The 15,842-nt window shown below is 37.8% G+C and overlaps 1 protein-coding gene across 15 annotated transcripts in view; it reads left to right on the top strand.

The window, feature by feature from the left end:
- RNF38 (ring finger protein 38) overlaps positions 1-15,842 on the top strand; it is a 133,004-nt gene that overhangs the window by 83,390 nt on the left and 33,772 nt on the right. For 4 of the 15 annotated variants that reach the window (XM_047699566.1, XM_047699571.1, XM_047699578.1 and 1 more), the window contains one exon: positions 7,602-7,751. The exons of 5 other annotated variants lie outside the window; for them this stretch is intronic. In XM_047699566.1, coding sequence (XP_047555522.1) covers positions 7,602-7,751 — 150 coding nt within the window. Of the gene's footprint in view, positions 1-6,693; positions 6,841-7,601; positions 7,752-9,331; positions 9,434-15,842 lie in introns of those variants that run through there. 6 more of the 15 variants (XM_047699567.1, XM_047699573.1, XM_047699581.1 and 3 more) reach the window with 4 other exon arrangements.

Below are 15,842 nucleotides of genomic sequence, written 5' to 3'. Positions count from 1 at the left end.
CTTCTTTGTGCTACAGAAGTTGGGTATGCTAATTCTCCCACCATAAATAGCAATGAATACTTAACATATGTCATTGCTGGCATCATGTGATTGCCTTCTCTTACGTGGCGTACTTAACTTTGAAAATTTAAGTGTATGCAACTCCTACTCAATCGGGTTGTTACTTTAGAATTGCAGACCTTTTGGGGATCGTGTTTGACCTTGAATACAGGTGCTATTGTTAATACATTTATTTCAGTTCCTTTCAATAGCAAGCAGCTCTGGTAACTAGGCTCAAAATAAAAATATATTCGCCCAGGTTTTGTGAAATAAAAACTTTATAAAAAATCCAAGGACAGTTGGGAGCAAAGTAAAATTTTTCCTGTCTTCAGACAACATACTGGAAAGGAAGAACTAGGACTTCTATAGAAATAACACCACAAGACCAAATACAGGTGTTAGATGAGTTAACAGTGCAGTTGGGACATAGTTGCAGTTAAAAGATGAAATTACTAACTGGATTTTTAAATGAGAATTGTATCTCTTCACATACTCCTTTCTCCATTTCTTGCTAGCTTGTAAACTTATTGGAGAATGTTTCTTTTACTAAATCTTAAATCTGCACACTATAGGAGTTCATTTTTAAGTTCAGTTCTGTAATTTTCTGTGAGACTTAATTCTAAGAGATTTGGTAGACTTTAAATCAATAGTTAAGTAAATTTTGCCACAAACTGGCCTTGTGGGTCACAGGGCTTCATCTGCAAAATATGAAAGTTTATGTAAATGATGTCTGTGGTCCTTCCACCTGTGATATCTTCTCTGATACTGGAAGGTAGTTTGTCTCTGTATTTGTTGAGGTTTATGTACCCATCCTGTTTTTATAGCTGAACTAAGTTTGCAAGTATTAATCTGAGTAAATGTTGAGAACCTGACTTTTGAGAGAGGGTAGACATAGACATATGGCATAGTTAGACATACAGTTAGACGTAACTGAATCTGTTAGCATCATAATGTGGAGTGTAGATCTCTTGTCTCTCTGCCAACAGCTTTGGATGAACTTTTAATTAGATTGCCTTACTTAATCTGTGCTCATTTTTACTTTTTTTCAAGGTTGTGGGTGGGAAGTATGGATGAGAAATCCTTGAATAAAAATCTCAGATGGTTTGTATGGAAAGATTTTTGGTCAAGATTATCTTTGTCTTCTAGTCTGTTCCATCTATTTCTCTCTCTGCTGTCCTGGTTTTGTTTAGTCCACCTTCATTTTGTAATTCACTTCGCTAGTGTTTGTGTTGTGTCTGGGTCTATTTACTAGTTTTTAGGTTATTTTCCTATTAACCACATACATCAGGCATGTGTTTTCACTTTTTTGCTTTGGTTAACCCATAGCTTTATTTTTCTCTGGAGAGAGTATATAGATTGTAAACACATTTAAGTGTAGTTTTGGTCTAGTTCATTCATTCAGCAAATGTTAAATTCTTGAAGTGACTGCCTTTGTGGAGGAGATGAAGCAAATGCTTTAATTCTGTATAGTAAATTAAAAAGTGATAAATTTGAGCAAATAAAGGAAGAGGGACCATTTGCAGTCTGATTTTTCCCCCCAGCTCTTATTATTTCATTTCATGTTCCTTTTTTAAGGACTTCAGCACCTTTCCTTCTCTGCTCTCTATTAGAGGGCACTATTCCTCGTTTAGTTCTTGTTGAATTGCCCCTTATAAGACTGATCCTCTTTGAGGGCAAGAATAATTTCTTTTTCCCCATGTATTCATAGCATCTAGTACATAGTAGACATGCAAAATACTTGAATTAATTATGAATTTTATTTAATAAGAATTGTAAAGAGCTTGGTCACTTTGTATCTTTTCAAATACATGTATATTTATGTATATACATCTTTCATACTGATTTGGCCTGGTTATAGTCTAGATACTTTGCAAATTGTAATTTTTAGAGATAAATCTTGAAATCTTGAAGAGGTAATTTTAATTGTGATAATAGATAATAGATAATCTTAATTGTGCTAAGAAGTTACCAGCCTAAATAAAATTATTTTAGATGTACTTCTTTGCTGGGAGAATCCGTGTGCAGGCATATCTAGATGTGGAAGGGAAAGAAAAAAAATATTAAAATAATTTGTACCTCTTATTTTTTCAAGCCTTTATGTCCACCTTCTCAGTTGATGTTGTGGTTGGAGACCTCCTTAGTTGCATACACACCCCTGTCCCCTTCTGATTAATTTATGGGACTGTGGGATTAGGGAAAGGATGGTGGAACCTTTCAACTATTTTTCACCAAACCTTGTTCACTTTTGCTCCCAGAAAGACATGAAAGGCAAACCTTGTTTGCCTTAACTCAGAAATGGAAATGAGTTTGTTTTAAAAAGTGATTGTCCCAGTGCTGAACAGCAGTGATCCTCCTTCAGTAGATAGTACCAGTTCTTATATGGTTTAAGGCTGCATGATGATCTATCAAGCATGTTACCATTATTTTACTTAGCAAATATTTATTTGTTAAACATTTAGGTTACTTCTAGTTCCCATTTTATTTTATTTTTAAAGATTTTATTTATGTGACACAGAGAGGGACAGCGAGAGAGGGAACACAAGCAGGGGGAGTGGGAGAGGGAGAAGCAGGCTTCCTGCTGAGCAAGGATCCCTATGTGGGGCTCGAGCCCATCCATGACTCCCGAGATCATGACCTGAGCCGAAGGCAGCTGCTTAATGGCTGAGCCACCCAGGCACCTCTCTAGTTTCCTTTTTAAATTGTTGGTACTGTGATGAACATGTTTGTGCATGGAGCTTCTCCCTTATTTTGGGGTATTCACATATTGGCATATAACCTGAGGATTTATCAGATGAAAGATTACTGATTCAGACTGTTCAAATAATAAAATCTACTTAATTACTTTTCAGGAGATTAACATTGCCATTGTGGAAGCAGTGAGAATATGTGGATTTTTAGATAATTTGGATTTGACCTTTTCGTTTTTTAGGAAAATGAGGAAGACTCGGAGGAGTCAACACTAAGCATCTGACCCTTCATCTTTTATTTTGGTGGTTTTGTTTTTTTCTCTTCTAATAGGCTGTGACTTGAGTGCTTTTGACCAGTTGGTATGCTGCTAGTAACAATGAACAACTTTTTTTTTCTCCCCCCAAGTAATGTGGTTGTTTTGGAGAAGACTGTTTGGCCTTATAGCAGTTTATTTGGAAGAAATGCTGTCCTAGAGGTCATGTACCTACATATTCTCTACCTCACCTTTATGAGAAAAATGTAAATGAATGAAGAAGGAAGCTGCCATCAGAAGTGATTTTGGAGGAAGCGAGTTCTGGGACAATATCTGGACCCAAGTCCTATGTTATTTTTAGCACCATGACTGATAATAATTAGACTCTTCAAGACAGAGGTTAAATTGTTGGTTATATTATGGCTTACTTACCACACAGGGAAAGGCCACATTACACAAAAGATGGCCTAAAATAGTATCTCATTAGTACTTAAAAGGTTTAACTTTTCTCTAACTTTAGTCTTGTAAAACAGGTGCTTTTCTCAGTTATGCTGGGTGAATTAATCATACAGTTATATGTAAATAGATATTAAAAATGGAGTGTGGGGAGTTGCAGATTAATCAGCTTTCAGGGATGTTTTCTTGGCAGGACTTCTTAAACATAGGTTGCATTCTGAACAGAGACTGAAGTTAACTGCTGTCTTCATAATGTTCAACAGTTGTCAGGTTAGAGAAGAATGCAGTTGTATCAGTTTCCAGATATGGTATACCTTAAGTAATTTTAAATGAGGAAGATTGAGGAAAGTAGAGAGTTAAATCAGAAATAATTTACAAGGAAGTACTTTTTGAGTACTTAAAATAGCTTTAAATAGACTTTGTGGAATAGTTTTTTATAATCCAGTTAGATTACAAAAAAGAATGTTCCTTTTTTGTGATTTTTTTTTTAAAGTAATCTGTGCACCCAAAATGGGACTCGAACTCAAAACCCCAAGATCACGAGTCGCACATTCTTCTAACTGAGCCAGCCAAGTGCCCTAAGAATGTTACTTTTAAAATTCTTAAAGGTGTTTTAGTGGGTTGAGCATGAATTTTAGAGCCAGATAGACTTAGCTTCAAATTATGGCTCTGGTATGCATGAGATATGTGGCTTTTTTTTTTTTTCCTTTTTAAAGATTTTATTTATTTGACAGAGATCACAAGTAGGCAGAGAGGCAGGCAGGCAGAGAGAGAGGGAAGCCGGCTCCTTGCTGAGCAGAGAGCTCAATGTAGGGCTTGATCCCAGGACCCTGAGATCATGACCTGAGCCAAAGGCAGAGCCTTAACCCTCTGAGCCAGGCGCCCAAGATATGTGGCTTTAAGCAAGACTTGCAGTGTGTAAAGATGAAAGAGCCAGTTCACTTCCTAGCATGAAGTTAGCTATTACCAGATTTTAAAAACAGCTGTATTGCTTAGATAAAAATGTCTTAATTTCTATTTTGATGATACAAGCCCTTCATCAAATTAATACAGCTAAAATCTGGAGAAGAAACTTTCTTCAGGTGTGGTACAGCAATTTCCATTCTTTTTTTTTTTTTTAAGATTTTTATTTATTTATTTGACAGAGATCACAAGTAGGCAGAGAGAGAGAGAGAGGAGGAAGCAGGCTCCCTGCTGAGCAGAGAGCCCGATGCGGGGCTCCATCCCAGGACCCCAGGATCATGACCTGAGACGAAGGCAGAGGCTTAAGCTCCTGAGCCACCCAGGCGCCCCTCCATTGTTTTTGATAACTACAGGCCATACTTGCTTTCTCTTGTGTATAACAAATTACCACACATTTAGTACCTTAAAACGTGAATCTATTATGTCACAGTTTACATGGGGTTAAGCTGCAGGGCCCTATGTTAGGGATTTTACCTGTCTGATGCTGCAGTGTCGTGAGAGGTTTGATGTCCTCTTCCAAGTTCACTGGTTGTTGGTTCAATATGGTTCTTGTAATTTTAAGACTGAATTCCCCCCATTTTCTAGCTAGCTGTCAGCTGGTGACTCTCTCAGCTCCTAGAGAGTGTCCTCATGTCTCTGCCACATGGCCCTGTTCGTATGCCTTCTGACACCATAGTGGTGACCTGCAGGGCCAACAGAAGAATCTCTTCAGGAAGGGTCAGTATGTCTTTTAAGAGTTTTCTCTAAGTCAGGCTTACCCTGATTAACTTGAAAATCAACTGACTTGGGATTTTAATTACACTTAAATCCCTTCACTTCATTGAATGGGTTCATATAATCGGTTATATAATTTAACCTTACCATGAAAATGAAGTCCACTCCCTCTATAGTCCTGCCTACACACCATGGAGGGAGGGATTATACAGGAGATGTGTACCAGAGGTGGGAATCTTGGAAGCCTTCTTAGAATTCTGCCTTACATGGACACACAAAATTACTATATTTGATTTTACCCAGTGGGCGCACCTGGTTTCAAGTCCATCTATCATTTTGTCCTGGTTCTTTATTAACTACAGCATTCGAATATGGCTTTTTTCCATTGTATTTTTTGTCCTCCCTTTTTATAGTCAAATGGAGCTTTTGACCAAAATAAATTGTTGTGGGTAGGAGAGGAATATGTTTGAAAATACTAATTTATGAGCACAAGGGCCAGGGTTTGCCAGAGTTTTGTTTTTGTTTTCTTTCATATATATGATTGAAATCTTAAGTTTTCAAAGGAACAAAGAATTAAGGAGAGGAAACCTGACTCCCTGATCTCTGTTGGCCAAGCTAGCCACTACACTAGCAGTTACAGAGTGTGCTGCTCAGGCAGACTGCTTCAGGTATGATTGTTGAAGACAGGTGAGCTTTCTAAAACACTTTCAAAGGTACCTTGCAAATTATAAGCTTAAGATTACAAAAAGAATATGAAACTTATATAAAGGAACAGACTGTTTTAAGAGAAGAGAATTGCTTTAGAGCGGTAAAAGAACTCCTTAGATGGAGTGAGGAGTCAGGAATGTGAAATACACTTCTTCCTATGAAATCTTTCTGCACGTCTTCAGATAAACTCAAAGGTCCTACCTCTGTTCTATTTTTTGCCTGTATCCGGGCATTTAAAACATCATCCTATTTGGCTGCTTTGCTACCCCCTCCCCTTAAGTAGAATAAACTCCTTGAGGGCAGGATCCATATTTTTTGTTCTTTCCTAATGACTCTTGACTTGGAGGAGGCAATCGGTAAATTTTCCTTGATTCTGCACTTCATACTTCATCGTGGTAAAGAATATTAGCACTTTCATACTTGTAGTGCAGAGATAAGCTTTAGCTCATGTTGAAGATACTTTATGTAGCAGTAGTAATGAATTCTAAAGTTAACGGCTCTCAGGTGATTTGTTTTTACTCCTAGGAAGGTGTTTGAAAATAATGGTCTTACCTATTAATGAATATAGCTTAATATATTAACCAGCAGGCCTGGTTATCTATTTACCAGGCTCATGGCAAACCAGAAACAATTTATAAAGGGGCTAAGGAAGGTTATTATAGAAGTATTATTAATATAATTAGCATGCCACTTCATGATCTGTCTCTGCCTTCCTTTCAGTTTGGATAGCCAAACTGAACATTTTGCAGTTTCTTGACTACACTACTGTCTTTTGCCAGTTACCTCTCTGTAGCATCCAGTGCCTAGCATTATCATAGAAAGGTGATACTCTGTATATTGTACAGTGATTTGCTTTTGTTTCTTTTTCATAGCATACACTTCTTGAAGGTGGGAAACCATGCCTATCTTCTTAATTCAGTGCTTGTCACAGAATAGACATTTATATGTAAGGGAATGAATGAGACAGTGAAACTGAAAACCAAACACATGGTTTAAAGCACATGGTCTTCAATGTAGGGGTAAGCAAGTTCACAAACCTTAACTCCCAAGGGTAGTTCAGTACACAGCACAGTGGTACAAGTGATGCTCCTGATGTCCATGATTAAAAATGCTGCAGATTTAAGTTTATATTACACACAAGTTTAAGTGAATTGAACTGTAGTCAAGTCAAGCATATAAAACATGCAGTCATTTGCTTTGGGTCTTATGATCTTATTCTTTATTCTTAAGGTCACTAGGTTTGTGTTGAATAGAGCTGAGATGTCCACAAACTCTTCTTTTTTATACCTATGGTCCTTTTAGAAGGTTTGCTACAAATGTTCTGAAATCTCTTCTTTGCAAGATCATACAGAAGGTTAATTAAAAAACAATGAAAAATTATTAATCTTAGTGAAAATGGACAGTAATCTTTCTGTACTTAATACATGATTTTACCTCAGGTTTTCTTAACATGAAGTCTCATCTGTCCTTTAGAACTTTAGAATTAATACCAACAGAAAAGATATTAATAGATATTATTATGGGAAACATAGGAAGGACTTTGCATTTTTGAGCAGTGCTGTTTTGTCTTTTAAAAAAGTTTCTGTAAGAGAGATCTGTTGCCAGAGGCAACCTTTGCCATCCTTATATTTGTTTTCATGTTTAAGATTAATTTTTAATTTCTTTCCAGTCTCTGCTAACACAAATACCTAGAAAATCCAGACTGTCCTTCGTAGACATGATACTCCACATTGGTGCAGCTAGCCATGAACTATCCTTTTCTTCTCCCTCTTTTTCCCAGATATCTCCCGGGGCCAATTCAGCACCTCTACCTGGCCATCCTAACAAGGTGATTTGTGAAAGGGTGAGACTTCAGAGCCTGTTCCCTCTCCTCCCAAGTGATCAGAATACTACCGTTCAAGAGGATGCTCACTTCAAAGCTTTCTTCCAGGTTCTTATATATTTACCCTTTCCATACGTAGGGCTGAAAGTCACAGATACATTTTAGGTTGTCTCTAGGAAGGCTTAAAACAGATTTCTCAATATCTTCTTTTCTGTTGTATATGGGAATAAGTATTCTTCTTAGAGGACTTCTTCAACATAACTTTTCAGCCAGCTTTTCTGAAGAATGTTTGTCTTCTCTTGAGCTGCTGTTTATTATTTGACCACTTAATATTCTTGTTTTTTGATCTTTTGGTCTTAATCACTTGTCTTAATAGCCCAAGTTCCATAGGAAAGTAGAAGATATTACACATACATGAAGTTGTGTGGGAATGGAAAAATGGAAGCATGCAAGATAGTTTTTAAAGCCATCACTGTTTACTTGCTTAGTGCCCAGAGTTTGATAGTGATGTATATTTCAAAAAGAGAACATGGTAGCTTGTCTTCTATCACTTTTGATACCTGTAGGTAAAATGTGATTAAAATTTTTGTTATTATATATAAAATGAAAATAAATTAAGGCAGGGACTATCATTAGTTTATTCACAAGATTGCTAGGATGTGCTCACATAAATTACTGGCAACTCAATTTCCAGCCCATTGTTCCTAGAGAAGCATGTTTTAGTAATGGAAGTCAGTATTAGTATTACCAAAAGGAAAGTAGTTAAACAGTTGCTTCTGGATATTAGGGTTGTGGACCAAGGCATAGATTTGTATATGTGTATACAAATCTGAAGTAGTGAGAGCCCCTAACCAAAGCTTGGACTTTTTGATAGAACCGGCTCATTTTCTGTTTGTGTGGGAGTGGTAGGTTGGGGCTTAGGACTAGTTCTGAAAGAAATGCTTGTTTGTGATACATTAAATTAGAGATGTGAAATTTCTGAGAATAGCTTTGTAGGTGATCCACGGCTCTTGAATGTGATATTCCTTGTTGCAATTTGTGCCAGGTTTCCCCCTTTGCATGTATTGTCTCCTTTGTTTTTAATTCTCCTAATAATAACCCAGTCATGGATGGTTTTCTAGATGAAGAAATAGGCTCAGAAAACTCTCTGAGCTGCCCAGTTACAGAGCTAGTTAGTGGCAGAGACTCAAATTCACCTTTTGCTATTTCTTGTCTACTATAATATACCACCTTTAGATAATAGATATTTCTGTAAATAGTACAGTATATGTTAAGAGATGTAGTTATCTGTATTGAATTAAATGGAATATTGACTACCATTTTTGATACAGGATTGGTCTGTAATAGCTTGATATTTAGTAGTAAACCAGTGAAGCTAAGGAAGATAATTGACTTACTGCTTTCACTGCTGCCACTAGTAAACAGTTATTTGATGTTTTCTTTGTTTTCCATACTTCTTTGAGTCTGAGACATTAACTCAATATTAACTTTAAACTCAAGGAGTTGTTGGCATATGCAATAGATTTAAACATATGTTTTGAAAACAAAAAGAGCCAGTTTCATTTGAGTGTTGCAGAAAGGTGAAAGGTATTATTGTCAAATTTTTATTTATAGCCCTAGTTAAACTTAAATCTTACTTTTTTCTAACTTTAAAACAAGGCCCTCAGTGTACTTGGCTCCCAGGGAAGACTGGAGATTTTTCTCTGCCCACTTCCTCACCTACCACACTGTTGCGCATGAAGCGAAGTAAATCCTTCTCACATCCCCTTTGAGATACTGTCACGTACCTTCAGCTAATTCTGATAGTATAATCGGGTATGATTTCTTGTTATACTTCTCTCATTCTTAGAAAACTTAGTTGCCACATGAAAGGGAGAAATGTATACATTTCTTATCCTGGGAGTTATTCTTTTTATGTGTTAGGTTTTCATTTCTTGGCTCTCCCCCAAGTTCTTTCCCTCCCAGCCTTTTCTGCTTTTCCTTCCCCTTGGAAAACTTCATTTTAAACAGATTCATCTACCTCTTGCATTTTTTTTCCCTTAAAGCATCCTCTTTATTCCCTTATTTTAGCTGAAACCAGTCTCTCCTCAGAGGTATTATTTTCCCTGCAATCTTGTGTAGGAGTAAAAAAAAATTGATCCCTTCCCCCCAAGCGTGGGAATTAAGTATGCATCCAGTAAGTGGGATGGTCATTGAAGAGAAGGAAGGTGTTTGATACTCTCCTGGATCCCTGTTTCCAACCAACAGTCATCTTTGAACAAAAATCTCATCTGTTTTTGAGTTATATTTGTTATAGCTCAAATATAGTTATATTCTTGTTTATTAAAGATCTTTGTACTTTGCTTGTTTTCATATTACTTTTAAATTTTATATTACTCAAAATCTTTCAAAATTTGCATGCTTTTTTAATTTTCAAAATTATAAAATATTTCATATATGAAAGTTATAAAGTATAAAGCAGACACATGTATAATTTATAGATTGATTTATTTATTTGACAGAGAGAGAGAGAGAGATTTCAAATAGGCAGAGAGGCGGGCAGAGAGAGAGGAGGAAGCAGGCTCCATGCCAAGCAGAGAGCCCGATGCGGGACTCTATCCCAGGACCCTGAGATCATGATCTGAGCTGAAGGCAGAGGCTTAACCCACTGAGCCACCCAGGTGCCCAGCAGATACATGTATAATTTTAAAAACACCATCTATCCTAAGTCAACCATTACCAATACTTTAGAAATATTCAGATGACCTTCCGTATTACGTCTTCTTGCTGTCCCATACCTGTGCCTTGGGTAAAACTGAATTTTGTTTTTGTTTTTGTTTTTTTTTTTTAAGATTTTTTTTTTATTTATTTGACAGAGAGAAATCACAAGTAGGCAGAGAGGCAGGCAGAGAGAGAGGAGGAAGCAGGCTCCCTGCTGAGCAGAAAGCCCGATGTGGGGCTTGAACCCAGGACCTGGGATCATGACCTGAGCCAAAGGCAGCGGCTTAACCCACTGAGCCACCCAGGCGCCCCAAAACTGAATTTTGAAGGCGCCTTAATATAAATAGTATCATACATTGTATTTTTGTCATTTTGAGATTCAGCATTGTTGGCGCATGCTGCCGTGTAGTTGACTCATTTTCCTTTCAGTATTTCATTTAATATGGATATGCTGACATTAATGTTATCAAAATTTGCATGCTCTTTTTGATTGACATATCTAGTAGTTCACAGTTTTTTACTATTATTACAAGCATTGTTGCCATGAATATTCTTATATGTGTTTCTTGGTTGATATCATTTGATTTTTTTTTTTTAAAGATTTCATTTGAGAGCGAGGGAACACCAATGGGGGGCAGGGGCCGAAGAGCGGGAGGGAGAAGCAGACTCCCCACTGAACAAGGAGCCCAGTGAGGGGGCTCGATCCCAGACTCAGGGATCATGACCAGAGCCAAGGCAGATGCGCAACTGACTGAGCCACCCAGGTGCCCCTCAGTTGATACTTTAATTTCTGTAAAAGTGATGGTTTTGTGTATTTATTATTCTGGATTTTCGCACAGAAGAGGTATAGATATAAGCACATTTGCATCTCTATTAAAATAAGTCTATATTTAACATTAGAATCAAAATACCTCCTATAATTGTTCTAGAAATTTAAAGTATAATTAACATTTAGTAAAATTCACCCTCGTAGAGTACAGGTTTGTGACTTTCAACAAACGCATACAGATGTGGAACTATTGCCACAATCAAGATATTAGAACAAATTTGTCTCCCAGAAAATTTCCCTCTTGTCTCTGCTATCTACCCCTTATAGTTTTGAAATTAGTAGTTTCTGTGCTATCAACCAATTCATTGATTGTGATCGAAGGTAGGGTGCTTTCATAGAACAGGTACATTGTGGAGAATTTCGATTTCATGTCAAGCACAACTCTTGATTTCGGGATGTGTGTGTATGTGTGTGTGTGTGTGTGTGTCCTAATGATAGCTATGTGATACTTCATTTTGTAAATTTATGAAAGTTAAGTAGGCGATTGGAATTTTCATAATTTATACACAGAAATAGGTTTCTGAAAGAGAAGACTGTTGTAAAAAAAATTTCTCCAGCAAAGTTAGAGACTTAATAAAAATTTCAGCCAAAATAGCAGAATTTTATTATTTTAGAAACCATACAGTTATCCTAAATTCATACGACAGATTTTCAAAGAAAAGACGGGGGGAAAACTTTATTGAAAATTGTTGTAAGGGACAATATGCCATAATAGATAATAAATCTTATTATAAAGAAATAGCTCCATGTCAGTGGGCTGTTTGTTTTTAAACATGATGGATGATTTTCAGTCCCTCTCTTATGGGACATCTCAGTCGAGTCCTTGTGAAACTTCATTCTACTAGCTTTTCTCATGACACTCCACTTTCCTCTCATTAGCTGCTCAGCGTAAAGTATTAAGAGTTGAATATTGGGCTTCCCTTTCTCTGTATAAATTATTTGGGGAAATTCTGTCCATGCCTGTAACTTCATTAACCTACCATCTATCTGTATACAAAAAACTAAAATTTCTGGTCTCTGAGCTGCAGCTGTCTGCAGAACAGCTCCATCTCAGAGGTATCTCAGGGTATCTCAGAGGGATCTCTTGATTTCAGGTTGTTCTTAATATCTTCTCCGTTTTCATGTTTATGCTTCAGGTTTTTGTTTCTTTGTTTTTTTAAGATTTTATTTATTTACTAGAGAGACGGAGATCACAAGCAGGCAGAGAGAGGAGGAAGCAGGCTCCCTGCTGAGCAAAGAGCCCGATTTGGGGCTCGATCCCGGGACCCTGGGATCATAACCCGAGCTGAAGGCAGAGGCTTTAATCCACTGAGCCATCCAGGCACCCCTGCTTCAGGTTTTTTATTTTAACCATTGATTTGTCTTTACAGCTTAAAATTATTATAGTTATAGATTCATGATGCATAAAATCTGGTGCTTTCATGAAATTAATATACCATTTAGAAACGAATTAAAACATCAAGGTAAATAAGTTTTTGTGAACCAGTAGTATTTTGTGTAATTAAAAATTAAGAAAGGGATGCCTGGGTCCTTCAGTCAGTTAAGTGTCCCAACTCTTGATCTCAGCTCAGGTCTTGATCTCAGGGTTGTGAGTTCAGGGCCGGCACTGGGCTCCACACTGGGCATGGAGTTTCCTTAATTAATAGGATATTCATATGTCATTCAAACTTTAGCCATGTAGGCCTCCCTAAACTCCCTTAAGGAGGCCTAGAAGGTGGACTGCCAGTTATGGCCAATGATAGTAACATCGTATTTTCACACAATGTTAGATTCTGTTCATGATGAGACTGCAGTGTTATACCACTAGAGTACCTTTCTAAGCACTCAGTGCACATAAAAAACTATTTTTTGGCCTTCCATGAAAATAGAAAAACTGGGGGGGCGCCTGGGTGGCTTAGAAGGTTAAGCCTTTGCCTTCAGTTTGGGTCATGGTCTCAGGGTCCTGGGATCAAGCCCCGCATCAGGCTTTCTCTGCTTAGCGGAGAGCCTGCTTCCCCGCTCTCTCTCTGCCTGCCTCTCTGCCTACTTGTGATTTCTCTCTTTGTGTCAAATAAATAAAATCTTAAAAAAAAAAAAAAAAAAAGAAAGAAAGAAAAGATACCACAAACTGGGATCATATAAAAAAGCAAACTTCTGTGTTTTTTTTTAGTGCATGCTTTTGAAAACACAATATTCGAAGCCTTTCCCCTCCCCCCGCTTTTTAAAAAGATTTTATTTATTTGTTTGACAGAGATTACAAGTAGACAGAGAGGCAGGCAGAGAGAGAGGAAGGGAAGCAGCCTCCCTGTTGAGCAGAGAGCCCAATGTGGGGCTTAATAATCCCAGGACTCTGGGATCATGACCTGAGCCGAAGGCAGAGGCTTTAACCCACTGAGCCACCCTGGCGCCCCTTTTTCCCCCCTCTCTATGTGTAAGATAACATCCCAGGAAAATGTGCTTTTAGTCTGGTCATGAGTTTAGATTTTATTCTGTAATCTTTTGAGCTGAGGAATATCAGAGCTGTGCGTTAGAAAATTGAAGTCCAATGCGAAATGTGAAACAGGACTATGCATTGTGTCATTCAAGGGCAGTGTAATCATTCAGCTGTCTTCGGTTAGTCTTAACTAATAGAAACACATCAATGTAGATATAGTTTAAACAAAGACTTCAGGTTGTGGAGAACTAAATGAGAGAATGTATAGAGAGCATTTTATAAGTCATATTGTGTGATTCAAATACGAAACTGTTAATTTCCTGCTTTTCCCCTGCTTATATCCTTCCTTTGCAAAACAAACAAAAAAACCAAGTTTGTCTTGATGGTTATTCTTTATTACCAACTTGCTTTATATGGAGTGTTTTAATTTTATAGGTACTTTAACATCTATTATGTAAAATGAATGGAATTCAGTGTTTTCTCTCTCTGGGTCATTTAAATTTAACATTTGTTTCTTAATTGTGAAATGAGAAATTTTATTGTTTACCTGAGATAGTTAAGGCAAGTGGAGAAGGTCTGGGTGTTTATTATTTTTTAAAATTTTTTTCTTTTGAGAGAAAAAATGAGTTGGTGGGAGGGACACAGGGAGAGGGAGAGAATCTTAAGCAGGCTCCTTGCCCAGTGTAGAGCCCAATGTGGGACTTGATCTCAAGACTCTGAGATCATGACCAGAGCTGAAATCAAGAGTCAGACATTGGGGGTGCCTGGGCAACTCAGTTGGTTAAAGCATCCGGCTTGCTTAAGATTCTTTCTTTTCCCTCTGCTCACTTCTTTGTCTCCCTCTCTTAAGGGAGGGGGGGAAAAAAAAAAGAACCGGACACGTAACTGACTGAGCCACCAGGCATCCTGAAAAAGCAAATTTTTCTTATGGAAGGTTTATCCTTATCCCTTAACTTGTCTTCGTGGTTCTCAAAGCATAGTCCCAGGCCAGGCGTAGTGAGTATCACCCAAGATCCATTTAGAAATGAAGATTTGTGGGCTCGAGAACCTGGTGGTTCTGACACATGCAGAAGTGTAAAAAGCACTGGCAGGGTTAAAGGAAGTAGCGCTCCAGATTCTGTTGTGCATTTACCTCTGTCAGGAGTCCTTATGGTAGCACAATTCTGAACCAGTTTCTATATATTTTTTTAATATTTTATTTATTTATTTGACAGAGAGAGAGAGATCACAAATAGGCAGAGAGGCAGGCAGTGGGGGTGGGGAAGCAGGCTCCCCGCTGAGCAGAGAGCCCAATGTGGGGCTCCATCTCAGGACCCCGAGATCACTACCGTAGTCGAAGGCAGAGGCCCAGCTCACTGAGCCACCGCTTAGAAGTTCATAGGCAATATGGGTAATGAAAAAATTGAACACTAAACTTGGTGTGAACAGCTAACCTGTAGTTTGAATTCTCAGGGGAGAAATCTCTTCTCCAGCTCCCAGTCCAAACAGAGTAGATATGTTTTCTTATTCTCCATACCAGTGAGCTTTTTCTAGTATTCCCTTTTTATTTATTTATTTTTAATTTTAAGTAGACTCCATGTTTATCATGGAGCTCAAACTCACAACCTTGAGATCGAGTCCCATGTTCTACCGACTGAGTCAGCCACGGGCCTATCTAATCTTCCCTTTTATTGCAGATATAGTACTTTGGAAATTTTGGCCCTATGCAAGGCTCTGAGTGAGTGATAAAGATGTATCTTCTGTGTCCTGCCCCAAGATAAAGAAAACAAAACAATCCTGGCTTTCAGTTTTCCTCTTTGTTTTTGGTCTTTGGTAATTTGTCCTTTTTTTCTGAGTTCATCATTGCATTTAAAACCTATTTTGGGGGGCGCGCCTGGGTGGCTCAGTCATTAAGCATCTGACTTTGGCTCAGGTCATGATCCCAGCGTGCTGGATCTAGCCCCGCATTGGGCTTCCTGCTCGGCGGGAAGTCTGCTTTCCCTCTGCTAGTTTCCCTGCTTGTGTTCCCTCTCTTGCTGTGTGTCTGTCTCTCTCAAATAAATAAATAAAATCTTTAAAACCTACTTTTGTTGTATTTAAGCCATTATTTCTGGATGTTATTCTGTTATGATTTTCATATTTGGTCCATGATTTTGTCAAAACAGAAGTCTTTACTAAAGTTTAGAATACTTAACCCCCCCCCCCCCCATAACTACAGTGGTGATCTTGCATGCCTTGTCTAGGTTGATTATAAAATTGAAAACCAGTAAACATTCTT

This window comes from Lutra lutra, chromosome 13, assembly GCF_902655055.1.
Source record: "Lutra lutra chromosome 13, mLutLut1.2, whole genome shotgun sequence".
Taxonomy (NCBI): Eukaryota; Metazoa; Chordata; class Mammalia; order Carnivora; family Mustelidae; genus Lutra; species Lutra lutra.
The sequence above is the reverse complement of the archived record's forward strand: the minus strand, read 5'-3'. Positions and strand labels throughout refer to the sequence as shown.